This window comes from Homarus americanus, unplaced genomic scaffold (assembly GCF_018991925.1).
Source record: "Homarus americanus isolate GMGI-L3 unplaced genomic scaffold, GMGI_Hamer_2.0 scaffold6317, whole genome shotgun sequence".
Classification (NCBI taxonomy): Eukaryota; Metazoa; Arthropoda; class Malacostraca; order Decapoda; family Nephropidae; genus Homarus; species Homarus americanus.
In genome coordinates, this window is record NW_024730668.1 from 3,881,105 (window position 1) to 3,897,846 (window position 16,742).

Here is a 16,742-nt window from a genome sequence, read left to right on the forward strand (position 1 = left end):
TTTCCCATCAAAATGCTACATTAACAGCGAGAGGAAACACTAAACCATATTTCTATGACAGGCTGTTGTCGATAAAAATAAAAAATAAATTAAATCTGTAAATTGAGATCTAGAATGATATTTGCTTTCGTACATTTCCTCGAAATGTTGATGCCGATGTCTTGGTGTTCAGGGAATGGTATTGGTTGTCGACAATGATATATCCAAGTCCACTTTATTGCTTCGGGTGGACTCAAAGTGGCCGCTGTGATCCTCGCCTCAGTGTACCGACGAGGTTGTTCTAAACTGACGTTATGTTGAAAATGTAAACATGCTGGGTCTTCTGGATCGCCATTAATATTTGATTAAATGTTCTCTAGTAGGTAGCTTTGATTAGGATAACACAGGTTTATAGATACACCATGAATAAATCACATTAAATTTAGGTAAATAAGGAAAATGGAGCATGCTCGATATGGTAATTGTAAATCAAATGTAGAAAATAAGACATCCTTGGGACTAGAAGACTACCCTGTGGAGTCTTCCTTCTGTCTATTGATTGTAATAGAACGCTGTCTGTTTGTGAGAGACTTCTAATAACAAGGGTGCGGCGGCCGAGCGGATACAGCGTTCACCTCCTGTCCTAAGAGTGGCACGTTCGATCCATCCGGTAAGAGAAGTGAAGGTGGTACTGTAGTGCTGGCCACGCTACCTCCTTGTGGGTGATGGTGTGGGGGAGGAGTGATGGTGTGAAGGAGGGGTGATGGTGTGGGGGAGGAGTGATGATGTGGGGGAGGGTGATGGTGTGAGGGAGGAGTGATGATGGTGGGGGAGGAGGATGATGTGGGGGAGGGTGATGGTGTGAGGGAGGGGTGATGGTGTGGGGGAGGAGGATGGTGTGGGGAGGTGGATGATGTGGGGGAGGGTGATGGTGTGAGGGAGGGTGATGGTGAGAGGGAGGGTGATGGGGTGAGGGAGGGGAGACTTTCACTGTACTTCTGTTGCTGTTGATAACGACGTGAGGATGATGGAGGCTTAGTGGGCAGTGGGGGAGAGTGAGAGAGGGTAGGAGGTGAGGGAGGTGAGGGGAGGGGTGTAAGGTGCGACGGGGGGGGTTGAGGTGATGTGTGTAAGGTGAGCAAGAGTAAGAGGAGGGTTGGAAGATGAGAGAGATTGAAGGGAGACCTGGAACGTGAGGGAATGTGAGAGAGAATCACAAGAAAATGTGGGAAAGTATGAGGGGGGAGTGAAGGAAAAATGGAGATGTTCACTACACACAAAAGGCACTCAACAAGGAATAAAGGCCCATTATGTGAGCCACTAAACCTTGAACCCAGACGTGAATAAAAAAAACCCTTTCTACCTCAGGCTACTCACCCATCTTAGATAAACAATAAGTACGTGAAGGTACAATATAGTTATCCCTTAAAATCTTCCATTTTATTTTTTAATCAAAATTTTATAGAAATTCGGATACACAGGAAAAAAATATCCTACAAAATTTTATAGAAATTTGGATACACAGGAAAAAAAAATATCCTATTGTTAAAAACACGTAAAGGTAAAACAACAACAACATCTTTCATTTCCTCGAAGAAAACTCCCCGTGTTTACAATAAAAGTAGACAATACATCCTTGGCTGCATAGTATAAGTTTCCTGGGAATTTATAAAAGCCTTTCGTGACGTCATGTAAACAGTTTTTTTCCATAAACAAGTTACGTGCCTCATCCTTAATAATATAACTGACTCCAAGCATCATACTCACACCTGACTCCATCATCATACCTGACTCAGCATCATCCCCACATCTGTCTCCATCATACTTACATGTGACTGTCCAGCTGAGTCGAGTATCTCTAGGGCCAAGGTTTCCGTGTCGATGACTGCCGTGTGTGGGTATACTCGCTCTAGACAGGGGTCATACTCTCCGATATACCGCCGAGTGATATACCGCACCACCAACGCTGTCAGGGAGATAACGGGGGAAGGGAGGTTAGTCAGTGTGGGGAGATATACTGGGGAGGCTAGTTAGTGTGTGCGGGGAGGGGGGAAGTGATGTCCGGAGGAAAAGTAATAAGAACATGCTGTCAATGTCAGAACCAATTAAATGCCAGACAACGTACAACATCACTCTCTACTTCATCATCCACACTGGGTTAGCGAGTAGGAATTTATAGTTGAACAATGACTAACGACAGAGCTGTGTTCTTTATATAAAATTCGGAACGTTGCTCAGCTGAAAAATTTCTGATGTTGAACTTTGACACACAATGGAAACTCAACTTAGCGACTCTTTCATTAGATATTAGATATTTTAAAGGAGTGGTATACCCTGTAGTTATGATATACCACTTTGTTTATGTATACCCTATATGGTTTTCTTGTGTAAACCTCTAATAATGGCGTTCCTACGTTAGTCTTTTATCTCACTGTCAATACGTCGTGTCATCTTGGCCCTTGTAAACATTGTCTCTCTGATGATTGAAGTGATACTCATGAGTTAGGCCTCGTTCAGGATACTATAAGGCAGCGGTGATCCTAAGGTTTCCTGCGTGTAGTGACTCGACTTGCCGTCCTTCCAGGTATGGTTTAAATCACATTACCACTCGGTGATAGACTATGACTCACATTGTTGATATAACCTGTGTGTGGGGGGGGGGGGCATCACATCCTAGCGTTAGTAATCCTGATGTCAGTAGCTCCGTCAGGAAGGGATGTGACTCCTATACCCTCGCCTCTGCTCAATATAGCCTGGATAATTTGAACTTCCTCGTGCCGTTTGACGTCGATGAGTCAATATTCCTATTTAAGATAATTTCTAACTACTCAACGACGTCTCTCTTAAAAAAAATAATCATCGTGTTTCTTCACCAGACCTGCAACTTGGGCACAAAACTCTGGAATGTATATTTTGAACTCATCCACTGACAGGTAGGAAGGAGCCTATTCTGTTGATTTTCACACACACACACACACACACACACACACACACACACACACACACACACACACACACACACACACACACACACACACACTTTCATCATTCGCAAATACAAACTTTTAAGGTGTTGGGGAAACTTTTCGACAGAAATTAAGCAAAGTTTGAAAGTGACCTACTTTACCTAAGCCCATTTCCAGTGTCCATCTTCCACACTCTTTACCAGTATCCCCTCTCACTTTGCTTCCCCTTACGGCCTCCTCATCATTTCTACCCTCTCACACTTCCCTCACAGCGTCCCCTCACCATCTCTCGAGATCCTCTCACATTCCCCTCCCAGCGCCTCTTCAACATTTCTCCCTTCCCTTCCTTTTTTCTTTTCCTTCTCTCCTCCCTTCTCCCACATACCTTTCATCCCAACCTCCCTTCTCTCCCACCCCTATACGGCCATACCCTCTCTCGTCTTCCCCCTATTCCCATCTACCTCTTCTCCTACTCTCGTCCCCTCTCCCTCCCTTCCTTCCTTCCTTCTCTCCCACCCTTCCAAGTCCCTATACATTCTGCACCATTTTCTGTCACCAACGTAATATTTACTCTGTATTTTTTTAGACCGAATAATAGTGTATATAACTTTTTCTATTACAAGACAACCTGAACACCCTCCCCCCTCCTCCCTCCTCCCTCCCCCCCCACCCCACCCCACATTTTCCCCTGTAGAGAAAGAAGGAATGAAAAAAGAACTAAATAAGGAAAAAGAGGAGATTAATGGGGATTTCTAAGGCCGTATTTCGTGTTTCGCTGACCTTTATTAATGGGTACTGGTCTAAGGGGAGGTTAGCTACTCCCTGGCTGTGAAAACTAAGGCAGTGGTGATGGATTCTTTGAGATTTAGTAACTAATTTTTGGGGGGTAGGGAGTTAGATTCTTTTAGTTAAGGTGTTTAGCCTCTCTCTCTCTCTCTCTCTCTCTCTCTCTCTCTGGGTGGAGGCAGGGTAGTGGGTCTGGGTCATGGGAAATGGATATGTACACTGATTTCCCTGGAGGTAGAGTGAGGGAGGGCGGTGGAAGGGGTAGGGGTAGGGGGAAGGAGGGAAGGGGAGAGTGAGGGGAAGGGGTGAGGTAAGGGGGAGGAGTAGGGGAAGGGAAGAGATAGGGTGGAAGGAGTAGGGGAAGGGGGGGAGGTAGGTGAGAGGAAAAAAGAAGGGTGATTTAATAAAGTGGTTTTAAGAGGTGAACGTATTGGCATTTTTTAAACTACTACTACAACTATTGCTACTACTACTACTACCACCACTACCGTACTACCTATCGACCAACACCGTTATCATTACCACTACCTACCAGTACCACCACAATCATATTTGACTAAATACTGTATTCATTTTCTTTTTGAGGGGGAACTTAAGAAAAATGAGAGGTTAGTGTGACGCAATTTCTACGCAGGAAATGTCGTCATTTGAGTTTGTGTGAATCCCATGAAGACGATGTTATGTAAAGGGCTCCTGAAAGCGTACGTGATTGGGTTAGGTTAGGATGACGTCCGTGGTTAGGTAAGGTTAGATTGATTTTATTTAAGGGCATAACAATTCGTCCTTGATTTGTTGTGGTTGATATTTCGTAAAAAAAAATCAATCTGTCTATTAAAAAAACCCACCCTGCTCTAGCCATTTTTTGTCTTGTGTTAAGGGGCAGTATATCCCTTAACCAGTACTACACACTCCCCGAGATTTCTGGTACAACTGACGAAAGACGCGTTTGTTCTTGAGACTATAAGTGAATGAATCTGAAAAAAAACAAAAGCGAATCTGAAAAAATAGCGATTCGCCCTTATTGTGGTCATGTAGTTTATAGCTTCTTGCTCCTGCCATGTCAGGTTACGGAACGGAGGTGAATTTTTTATCCTAGTACCATCAATATGTTACCTTTTATTGGTAATACTTAAGTGTGGATGAAAGAGTTAGTGAGAGAGAGAGAGAGAGAGCTCATATGGGTTTCAGTCCCCTTATAGTATCAGTAATGTATAGATTTTCACATTCCCTATAGCCTCAAACCATAGTTATCACCTCTCCTACGGTCTGAATCACCAGGGGAAAATTGATTACCACACACGAGGAAGGAAAAAACCCCAAATATACGCGTCTTAAAAAAACATGACACATGTTGTGTGAGCCTCCTTCCCTTCCCTGTTTAAAATGCATCACCGTCAGCTAACAGATTCATCATAACATATTTCAGTACACGCAAGAGTAATATCCCCAATGGCTTCTAACACAAAGGTATCATTAAAAAAATATATATATTCGTGATGTGGGGAGATGCAGCACACTGGGAGGAAGAGGTAGTGTAGGTGTTGGTGGCAGTGTTTTGAGGGAGGGGAGGTCGTAGATTGCTGAAACCTGTTGGTGGCAATGGTGTCAGAGGATAAAAAGAGGTGTTGGTAGTGGTGTGAGATGGAAAAGTGGTGGTGGCAATGGTGTGAGAAGGGAAAAAAACGTCAGTCTAGTTAATTGACGAGTGGTTGAGTGGCTTTGAAAATAGTACGTGTAAGGTTTCCCGTTAGAAAATTGGTTTAATATATTTTGTGAATTGGTCATACTGCCCTAATGCATTTTCCCTACTCTCACACTGCTCCCGTTTGATCCCTTGAGTACGATGCTGACCCTCTGAGTACGATGCTGACCCATTGAGTACGATGCTGACCCTCTGAGTATGATGCTGACCATTTGAGTACGACACTAGCCATTTGAGTACGATACTAACCATCTGAGTACGATGTTAACCCTCTTGACTACGATACTGACCCACTGAGTATGATGCTGATCCTCTGAGTACGACACTGACCCACCGAGTACGATGCTGACCCTCTTGAGTACAGTGGAATAGTTCATTGAGTACGATATCTTAACCCGTTGAGTACAATGATTTAATCCCTTTAGTACGATGTCTGAACCCCTTTGAATGCGATGACTTGTTTCCTTCACTTAAATGCCTTTGTACTCTGATGTTGAAGTCATCGTACTCAAGAGGTTAAAACGTCTTAGTGGACTATTTCATTATACTCAGAGGTTAAAGTCATCGTACTCAAGAGGTTAAAACGTCTTAGTGGACTATTTCATTATACTCAGAGGTTAAAGTCATCGTACTCAAGAGGTTAAAACGTCTTAGTGGACTATTTCATTATACTCAGAGGTAAAAGTCATCGTACTCAAGAGGTTAACGTGTATGGAGAACGCATAAGAGACAGGCAGTAATGCTCCTTAACTGCCTGTCTATTTCCATCTCTGTCTATGGTATATTAATGAAACAGACGGTGAAAGATTGAGAGATGGTAGAGAGACAGAAATAGTGAGAGAGAAGAGAAAAATAGGAGACGTGTAAACAATGACTTAATCACAATCTTGAAAGGATGTCAACTTGGCTGCTGGGCGGTACAACAAATGTGTTATTGTTGACATACTGTAAGTGGTGATTGTGGTGGCGGTCAATGGTGGTCAGTGGCGCCTGTCTACCTGACCTCTCTATATTTCCTGGTTTGAACCCTTACACACAGACGTACATATGTTTTTGTTTTTTATCGTAAGTGAGGATTTAAGAGAATATTTTGAGTCTCGGTATAGTGACTCAAGTATCGATGTCTTTAAAAACTGGAATCTTATACACCTCTTAACTGAAGTACTTTTGATCTGTTTTCACGTGGATTTGTGTTCAACTGTAGGGATTTTTTGAGCCTTGGGAAACTTTAGACTTTAGACTTATTATACAGTCGCTGCTTTAGACTTTGGATTCTAGGACAGATCTAATTGGCTAACAGAATATATGTACGTCACGAGATGACTGCCAAAACAAGGTCGAAAACACTGTTAACAAGATGCTCTTTCCTTCTTTTTTTCTCGTCGTCCACAGACCGGGAGGTAAACATATTCACAGACTTATCTTTTAGAATACATCCACTGATGGCACCACACCCTCCTACCCCTATGATTATTTCATCCAGTGGTCATAACAGTTGCCAGAACCATCATTGAGGTGCGTATTTCTCTCTCTCTCTCTCTCTCTCTCTCTCTCTCTCTCTCTCTCTCTCTCTCTCTCTCTCTCTCTGTACGAGTATGTCCGTAAGTGATGGATGGAGATGTTTTCCGGGGAGGGTGTTATTATCCTGTTTGCTATAGGAGGTCACTGTGGGTGGGGACCTTGTTGACTATACCACCACCACTACCACCATCACCACTGTGTGGCCAGACATATGGCCACACACTTGAACACTACGTCCTCGACTGTGTGAAGATAGAACCTTTTAGGGACAGGTCCAAGCACACTGTGTGTGAAATGGCACAACACTTCATCTCTAATGGCAAGATAGCAGACATATTAAGATTGTATCCACTTTTTTGCACTTAGTATCTATATCAGTTCCCATGTATAGAACCAAACACAATGTGCTTGAATACCTCTCACGCAAATGTGAATAACAAAGTGTGTTGTCAGACATACTGCCTTACACGCCTGTACTCACGCAGTTGTGAATAAGTTACCCTTTATGTATAGAACTAAACAAAGAATTTATTTGAAATACTGTGTAACATTCAATGCCATAATATTCTGACCACTGAGGTTAATTATTCTGACCCTTTGTAAACCATACTCTGTAATCCTTTTGCGCTACCGCTCAGGATGAGTATGGGGTGCACAATAAACTATCCGCTGTAAGCGGCAAAATTCAAAATTCCATTACTATCCCCACTACCACTACCACGAAGAGCATCAACATCACCCCACTACGAGCATTACCACCACTCTCCATCCTCTTACTTCCGTTTCCTCTTAACTCTCTTTCACTCTCTCTGTTGTTTTTCTATCTTTCCTCACATCTCTCCATCTCACTTTTCTCCTTTTAGTTCTTCCTCCTTCTGTGATATTTTATCCTCGATACGTTATTTACCACTTCTCTTCCTACCAACTCTCCACTACACCTCAGCAGACTCGTGTTAGTACGAGTATAGATTCAGCAACATCCGGGTCCTTGTTATCACTACCTTGTTATCATTTTTCACCAAACTTGTGTTACCCCCCTCTAGCACCCCTCGTTTTATTTCCATGACAACAGGGGTGTTAACATTGGTTTTCGATTTCCTCCTCTGTGACCCCCCTTCCCTTGCCACCCCTTTACCCTTCCCCTTCCCTTTGCCACTCTGCACCCTCCTTCACCCTTCCCTAACCTAACCAAATCTGACCTAGCTTACGTCCCTTACAAAAAAATCCGGGGTCAAATTCGTGGATTTGGGTTTGGAAATTAGTGTGACCCGATTTAACTACTGAGAATCAGTGTATATATACGAGTATATTTGTGGGAGATGGCGATGAAGATTATACTGAGGTATTCCTAGGGTATCTCCCCCTGCCCCCTCCTCGCCCTGTCACCCCCCGTCACCTCTCTCGCCCCCCTCATGTGGTTGTGCGTCGTGCGTCATGCGTCTAGATAGTCCAAAATACATGACGCAACTCTGAAATATATGTTATAAATACGATCGGTGGGAAGGGCAGGTGAGAGTGAGGAAAAGGATGTGGAGAAGAAGGAGGAGGGCGATGGTGAAAGTGAGGGAAGAGATAGAGGAGGAGGAGGAAGATGAGGAAGAGAGGGAAAGTCAAGGTGAAAGTGAGAGAGGAGAAGAAGAGGTAGGAGAAAAAAATTTTAACGAGGGAGAGAGTGAGAGGGAAGAAGGGGGGGGGGGTGGAGGCAAGGATTAAAAAAGAGGGAAGGAAAGGAAGAAGAACAGGATAAGGATAAAGGGGAAAAGAAGAAGAAGAGGGATGGTGGCTAGGAAAAGGAGGAGGAGAGAGATGGTGGTGAAGAGGAGAAGAAGAGGTATAGCGGTGAGGAGGGCGAGGCAGCCACTCCACTCACTTCATGGGACAATCAAATAACGAGGTTCATTAAGTTCATTAGTAGCGAGGAATGGCATTACTTGTGTCTGGCTGGGGTTCATTGAGTCTCTGGGAGGCTTAGGTGAGTCTTTGGAAGGTTTTTAGGTGAGTCTGCGAGGCTTAGGCGAGTCACTGGGAGGCTTAATTGAGTCTCTTTATTTATCATATATTTCTATTATCTGTCTTTACACACAACAGTAAAGACAGACATTTTTTTTTTATTGTGAACCTCAAATATTAAAATAAACCAAGATATAACCCGTAAATTAGCCTGACCCAGCACGAACACCACACACAGACACACCCCTTTTGTTCCCCTCCTTCCGTGCTTTAACACACACACACACACACGCAGAGACAGTTCGCCCGTGTGGAAAAAAAAGAAACACGACACTCACACGAGGGAGGTCATGTGTGTGTGTGTGTGGGCGTGGCTCAGAGGGATGGGCGTGGTGATGGAGACAGGTGGCAGCTTATCGTAACGAGAGTCATATTACTACTAGTCACTCCAATAGTGTCAATAGCACCACCACCACCACCATGCTCACCTCATCCACTCCTCCTCACCCCTCATCCCCCGTCCCTCATCCCTCATCCCTCACCTTCGTATCTAATCCTTTATCCTCTCTTACGTTCGCCATATGAACCCCCCCACCCCCCTTCCTACTTCTCTTCCTCCTTTTCTCCCCAGTCTCTCTCTCTCTCTCTCTCTCGAGGTAGCTATATGGCACATCGCGTGAGACTGAGAGGTTGTATCGATACCCAGGAGGACCATCAAGCGTGTGATGAGCCCGTTGATTGTAAGGCAGGAGGATGTATTGTGTTTACTGTCTGTCTGTCTATGAAGGGGAGGCGCTGAGGGATGCGGAAGGATATATCATCAACCCTCCTACAAAATCATAAGTGTTATGTAGTCTGTTCGGTGGCACTTTTCTACAGGGTAATCTATAGTGTCACTTTGAACACGAGTCTGTAGTCACCAGCTTATTTTACATTAATATTAACCACCCCCTCCCTAACCTAACCTAACCTAACCTAACTTAACCTAACCTAACCTAACTTAACCTAACCTAACCTAACCTAACCTAACTTAACCTAACCTAACCTAACTTAACCTAACCTAACCTAACTTAACCTAACCTAACCTAACCTAACCTAACCTAACCCTTCCCCTCAGGTAATTAGGGTGTTTAATCATCACGTGAAATAAGTAGCTAAGGTGGAGGACTAATCTTCAGGTGATCCATATTATCTATAAGAAATTTTCAATACAGTATTTTTTTTTATTAGGGAGAAAGATAATATTTTTTTATTAGTGAGTTATTTAATTATGGTGTGGTTACCTCCTTCATAACTTATTCATCTAGGCTCATACATTGTGTGCTTTTAATATATAGATGTGATTTTAATGTTAAGGTAGTAAAGCTGGTATATGAAATAGATAATAACACAAATGTTTACAATAACTAGAAAACAACACAATAAAACAGTGATGGTATTTCGAAACTTTAGTGGTTGAGACGTACTGCTTTTACAGGTAGGAATGAAATTAAGCCACACCCTCCCAACTATACGTGTCTTTGTCTGTTCAGGAGATGCAATTGGACACGACCACACACACGCTCAGAGGACACGGACCAACGTGACTCAGGACCCATACTGTACCCCGGATATAGCTGGATCGTGTGTGGTAGTGTGTCGAGGTCCTTGCTAGTGGAGACGCTCTACCTGTTCGTCATAGTACACTGAAATTTAATACCTGTTCTCTTAACCACCGACTCGCGGTCTGGTTGAGGATGGAGAGGTGTACAGAAGTCAAGGATTACCTGATGATTAGACACCACCTACTAATTTCACCTGATGATTAACTAAACACCCTAACGCTAACCTAACTTAACCTAATCTAATCTGGCCTATAACCTAACCTTGGTGATTTATACTATTTTAACTTAATTCTCCCCTAGTATGACCCATGTTGACCCTGACCTTTCTTACCTGTGATAATCATGACCTTAGTTGACCTTTTAATTCATTCCATGACTTACCTGACTTGCCGACGCCTGCCTGACCTAGCACCAGGATCCTCAGGGGCCGGGGTCGTCCCAGGCCTATCTTACTGAGGGCTGACTTGGGGGATTTTGGCGACGACATCTTCGGGGGGAAGCACGACCACCTCCTCCTCCTGCTGGCCACCACGACCACTGTCCGACTCACACTCTCTCTCTCTCTGTCTCTCTCACTCACGTTCGGTCGTTCATGTCATCTTGTATGTCCAAGGTGGTGGAGGCGACGACGTGCTTGGGACGTGGACGATGTGTTGAGGAGGTGGACGACGATGTATTGAGGAGGCGGACGACGATGAGTTGAGGAGGTGGACGACGATGTGTTGAGGAGGTGGACGATGTGTTGAGGAGGCGGACGACGATGTGTTGAGGAGGTGGACGATGATGTGTTGAGGAGCTGGACGACGATGAGTTGAGGAGGTGGACGACGATGTGTTGAGGAGGTGGACGACGATGTGTTGAGGAGGTGGACGACGAGGAGGTGTGTTGTTGAGGAGGCGATGTTTTGAGGAGGCAGACGATGTGTTGGGGAGGTGGACGACGATGTGCTGAGGAGGTGGACGACGATGTGTTGAGGGAGGTGACGACGATGTGTTGAGGAGGTGGACGACGATGTGTTGAGGAGGTGGACGACGATGTGCTGAGGAGGTGGACGACGATGTGTTGAGGAGGTGGACGACGATGTTTTGAGGAGGCAGACGATGTGTTGAGGTGGACGACGATGTGTTGAGGAGGTGGACGACGATGTGTTGAGGAGGCACGACGATGTGTTGGGGAGGTGGACGACGATGTGTTGAGGAGGTGGACGACGATGTGTTGAGGAGGGCGACGGGACCTCACCGGGACACTAAAATGACTCTTGTGTGCCAATGCTTTTTCTCGTCGCTAATGGATGTGTTCACTACGGAAATACGATAGCCTGGGGTTGAGTTTTTCCTCTTTTTTGCTTTTTTTAATAATTTAGGATCATTTGTCGTTCACTTTTGAGTTCATCGGCGGTTAGCTTTAGTTCACAGACGATCACACACTTAAAGATCACGAACGTTCACACTTAAAGATCACGAACGTTCACACTTAAAGATCACGAACGTTCACACTTAAAGATCACGAACGGTCACACTAAAAGATCACGAACGTTCACACTTAAAGATCACGAACGTTCACACTTAATGATCACGAACGGTCACACTTAAAGATCACGAACGGTCACACTAAAAGATCACGAACGTTCACACTTAAAGATCACGAACGGTTTCACACTAAAAGATCACAAACGGTCACACTAAAAATCTCATTAACGATCACTTTACCCACCTCGCTTCACTGTCACTTTTCACCACTTAGAATTTCTTAACCAGCTCTCGCCAGGAAGTTAAATCTCAGTATCTTTTATAAGTCTTCTCTCTTTTGTATTGTATTCATCATCATCATCATCATCATCATCATATATCAAAACACCTGCGAATTTGTTGCTTCACCTGAGATGTTTTGGTTTCATTACCTATGGCTGTCCATCACATGCTGAGTGATTCCTTCCCAGTATTACGGTGTGGTGTTGAGGTAATTACAGGTGTTTACTTGATCTACGTACAACAGGTGTTCTCGTTTTATAGTATAGGGGTATACATTGTTGTGTTTGATTTATGTGTCTATAGGGCACAGGTGTTCAGGTTATATTGGGTACATGTTCCTGTAACGTAGTAGAGAGCTGTTTGAGTAATTTAGGAGACAGCTATCCACGGAACGATACAGCTGTCTAATTAGTAAAGAAAACACCTGTCGTCTTGTTACAGGAGACAAATATTTTCGTCTTAAGTAAAAAAAAAAAAAGATCTTCAATTAATACCTGAGACACCTGGTGATGATATATTAACACACCACTCCAGGTAATTCGTGATAACACCGCTACACAACCTCACACTATATACACCTGGAGTAAGATCCGCTATCCACGAGTTACATAAACACTCCTCTGTCACTGCACACCTTTACATGAATAAAATCTGCCCCCTTTGTGCGCTGATGGTTTTGGTTTTTGTTCACGATCCGACACAAACTTAAGACGGGCGAGACGGGTGGACGGTCACTTTAATGGTGGATATCAGACCGACTTTCCATGTTCGGGTTTGTTTACAAGTGTTTGTGCTGCAGGAGCCAGGCAGAAGTGGGTGTTAGTGTCCCCCTCCAGATGGTTCACATTACCTTGGCTATACGGTGAGACTCTGAGGCAGCTGCAGCATCTCCCTACCGTATTCAAGTCCGCTGAAATGGAAAACAAAAAAACATGTTTTAATTATTAGGTTCTGAACTGTTTTCTATTTTGTGGGAAAGTTAAGGAATTTATGTTTTTGGATCAAGTTTAGGTCATCCCCCACCCCCGGACAGTGACCCCCCCCACCCCCCCCGACAGTGACCCCTCCTCCCCAACCAAAAGCATAATTTTAACCTTTAACGATCATTGTATACGAGAGCCAATAGCAAGGTTTAGTTATGTCAATATTCATCGTGATTGGTGTAAATATGACCAATCAGGAGATACAATTATGCGTCATGGGTTAATTGACCTTTGACCCCTCGTTACATCCTTAATTGTGTCAAAATGAAAAATAAAATAGAGGTCAGGAGGTATTAGGGTCGAGCTATAAGACTGGTAAGTTTCACAATAATTAGCCCAGATTAGGAAGTGTGGCGATTAATTGTTACTTGTCTGTGGCGAGAAGGAGGAAACAGAAGATAAAAAGGAGAAAAAACCTAACCTAACCTTACCTAACACTAACCTAACCTTACCTGACACTAACCTAACCTTACGTGACACTAACCTAACTTACCCTAACCTAACCTTACCTAACACTAACCAAACCTAACCTTACCTGACACTAACCTAACCTTACGTGACACTAACCTAACTTACCCTAACCTAACCTTACCTAACACTAACCTAATCTTACCTGACACTAACCTAACCTTACCTAACACTAACCTAACTTACCCTAACCTAACCTTGCCTAACACTAACCTAACCTAACCTTACCTGACACTAACCTAACCTTACCTAACACTAACCTAACTTACCCTAACCTAACCTGGCACTAACTTAACCTAACCTGACACTAACCTAACCTAACCAAACTTAACCTAACTTAAATGAACGTATCTAAGGTAATTTGGTCATGTATTTTGTATGTGTTTTAGCTTTTAAGTTACGGGAAATATTCATCCTAAAATCTTTCTCAGAATCTTGATCAGAGGGAATATCTGAATCAACATCCACCTGATTTTGTCAATAAAACTTCATCTCGTGATTATCCCGTTTTCAAGGCTACACGCTGAAGGTACTCTGTATCCTGTTCAGATCCTGTATCCTGTTCAGATCCTGTATCCTGTTCAGATCCTTACATACTGACAAACACCACCACCTACGCAACGGAGGAAGGGGGAGTAGGAAGGAGAGGCGGGGGAGGGGGTAAGGCAGGAAAGAGAAGAGGAGACGGAAGTATAGTATATGCCTTAGTCAACACGTCCTAGCGACCAGACCTTTACATAGCCTAACCTCGGCACCCTGTCATCATCTCGCTAAACACTTCACAGCAACGGCGCGTTCACCTCTCTCACACACACACACACACACACAGCCAGGTGAAGACTGGTAGGTGTCACGTTTATTTCATTGACCACAAGACCACAGAGAATGCCTTATACCTTCCACCCCATCAGTGTAATACCACACCACTACTTACACTACCCACCACTACCACTACTACTACCCTCCACCACCACCACTACTACTACTACTACCCTCCACCACCACCACTACTACTACCCTCCACCACTACTACTACCCTCCACCACCACCACCACCACTACTACCCTCCACCACCACCACCACTACTACCCTTCACCATTATTATTACGACAATGGTTAACTTAAGTTCGGTTAGGTTAACTCTAATTAAAAAAGTAGACAAACAATTATTTTCTTCTCCTAATTAGTGCTTAAGTGAACGCAGCCAACCTCTTACCATCTTAGAGTAATATTGATGCTATTTTTTCGACGTTATTTTTATTTTTAGGTTAAAATTCAACCCGTTAAATATACCCTTAACATCTTTACTGACGAAGAGTATTTATTTTTCGAGACTTATGGAAATTGGGAGCCTGATTTTTTTTTATTATTTATCTGTTGTGTGACGCCACATATCAAAGGCCTCCAACCTCTACCTGGTGTCTGCTGAAAGTGTCCAGGCTTCTGACCCATACATCAGTCCTTGCTATGTAAAGCCTTTCAGTAGCCCTTTTTTCTCAAATTGAAGTTAATGTTTCCCTTTTCATAAGGTCTTTTAAATTATTAAATGCTGTTTATGCTTGACCTATTCTTGTTTTGGTTTCTTCCGTACTTCTACCATCACAGCTAATGCTACTTCCCAAATACACACAATTTTCCACTTTTTTTTTAACTTCTCTGTTGCTTACCATTACTTTAGTCTTTACAGCATTAACTCTTAAACAATATTTTTCACCCCCTTTTTTCCAATAATTTGTCAACTAGTTTTTGTAATGCCTCCCCCTTCCCTATCACCCTCTCCCCCTTCCTCCCTCCCCCACTCTACCTACCCCCTCTTCAGGTGTACAGGAAACGTATCTCATTACAGTCAAGTCTTGGGTGATATTTGATGCCATTTTGCCGGCCGCTATCTTGATGACGTAGTGTATATGACTCGCTTAGTCGGGCTCTCACGTGTCTGGTCGAGAAGGAAGCTTAAACGTGCGAACTTTTCGGAATAAGACACTTGCTTATCTCTTCCAGGTCACAATATGCTGAGAACTGTGACTATTTCAGAGTGTTGTAGTTTGTCTGGATGTCTTATTTGTGCGATTGTTTTTTTCCTGTGTGTCTTTGTATGTCTGAGTGTTTGTCTACTGGTGAATTATATGTCTGTGTGTGTGTGTTAGAGAGAGAGAGAGAGAGAGAGAGAGAGAGAGAGAGAGACTTTCGGTAAACCTATGATAAAGTTTAGCTAAAAATACTAAAAAACGACAAAAACTTTTTATTGGTGCAACTCTTCCTGGGGTTGCACACGACCTCACACGTCCAAGTATAAGTATTGTTGTGTTGTGGAGAAGTGAGCAGGATATTGAGGTGGACTGCAGCATTAATTTCCCTTCCCCTTTCCTCTATTTTCCCTCACCTAGACAACGCCCTTCACCCTTACACCTCATCATCCATCTTCCCCCGCCCCCCCCTTCACTTCATTAAGACGAAGATGTACGTTCACTCCACCACCTCACCTCATTATCCCTTCCCCTCCATCTCCCTCACCTCACCTAGAAGACGCCCTTCCCCCCATCACCCTCCACCACCTCCCTCACCTCACCTAGAACCCTTCCCCCCCACTCACCCCCTCACCTACCTCATCATAAGCTCTTGAACACCCACGGCTAATATGGAGAAAAAAATAGACTCAGGGATCTCGAATATAAGATCCAATCCCATAGGTACTAAGATTAAGTCGACAATAGATGACATTATTCCTACGTCAAATCGACATCAAAGTCCTTAATTAAGCTCATAAGATATTAATAAATTCCTTTGTATAAATTCTCGATAATTCCCCTCCCAAAAAAATTCTAATGTTTCGGTGATATTTGTTTTTTCATGTTTACAAATATTCGGTGACGTAATTTTTATTTTACTAACATGGCGCCCTTCTTGTTGTGCGATGGGAAGCCATATTGGATTTACCGCACCACTGCTCTTGTAAACAGCCGGGGGGGGTAGTGATGATAATAACAATAATAATAATAATAAACATAGAGAAATAACCGTGACAGTGAGAC

At 43.5% G+C, this 16,742-nt stretch overlaps 1 protein-coding gene across 2 annotated transcripts in view; it reads right to left on the reverse strand.

Annotated features, from left to right (window-relative positions):
• The window catches only part of LOC121867194 (ras-related and estrogen-regulated growth inhibitor-like), a 29,244-nt gene extending 17,862 nt beyond the window's left edge, over positions 1 to 11,382 (reverse strand). For both annotated transcript variants that reach the window (XM_042367003.1, XM_042367004.1), the window contains exons 1-2: positions 10,890 to 11,382; positions 1,809 to 1,945 (exon numbers count right to left, since the gene is read on the reverse strand). In XM_042367003.1, the coding sequence (XP_042222937.1) occupies positions 1,809 to 1,945; positions 10,890 to 10,995 (243 nt within the window). In that variant the 5' untranslated portion in view covers positions 10,996 to 11,382. The remainder of the gene's footprint in view (positions 1 to 1,808; positions 1,946 to 10,889) is intronic.
• Between the last annotated feature and the right edge of the window lie 5,360 nt (positions 11,383 to 16,742).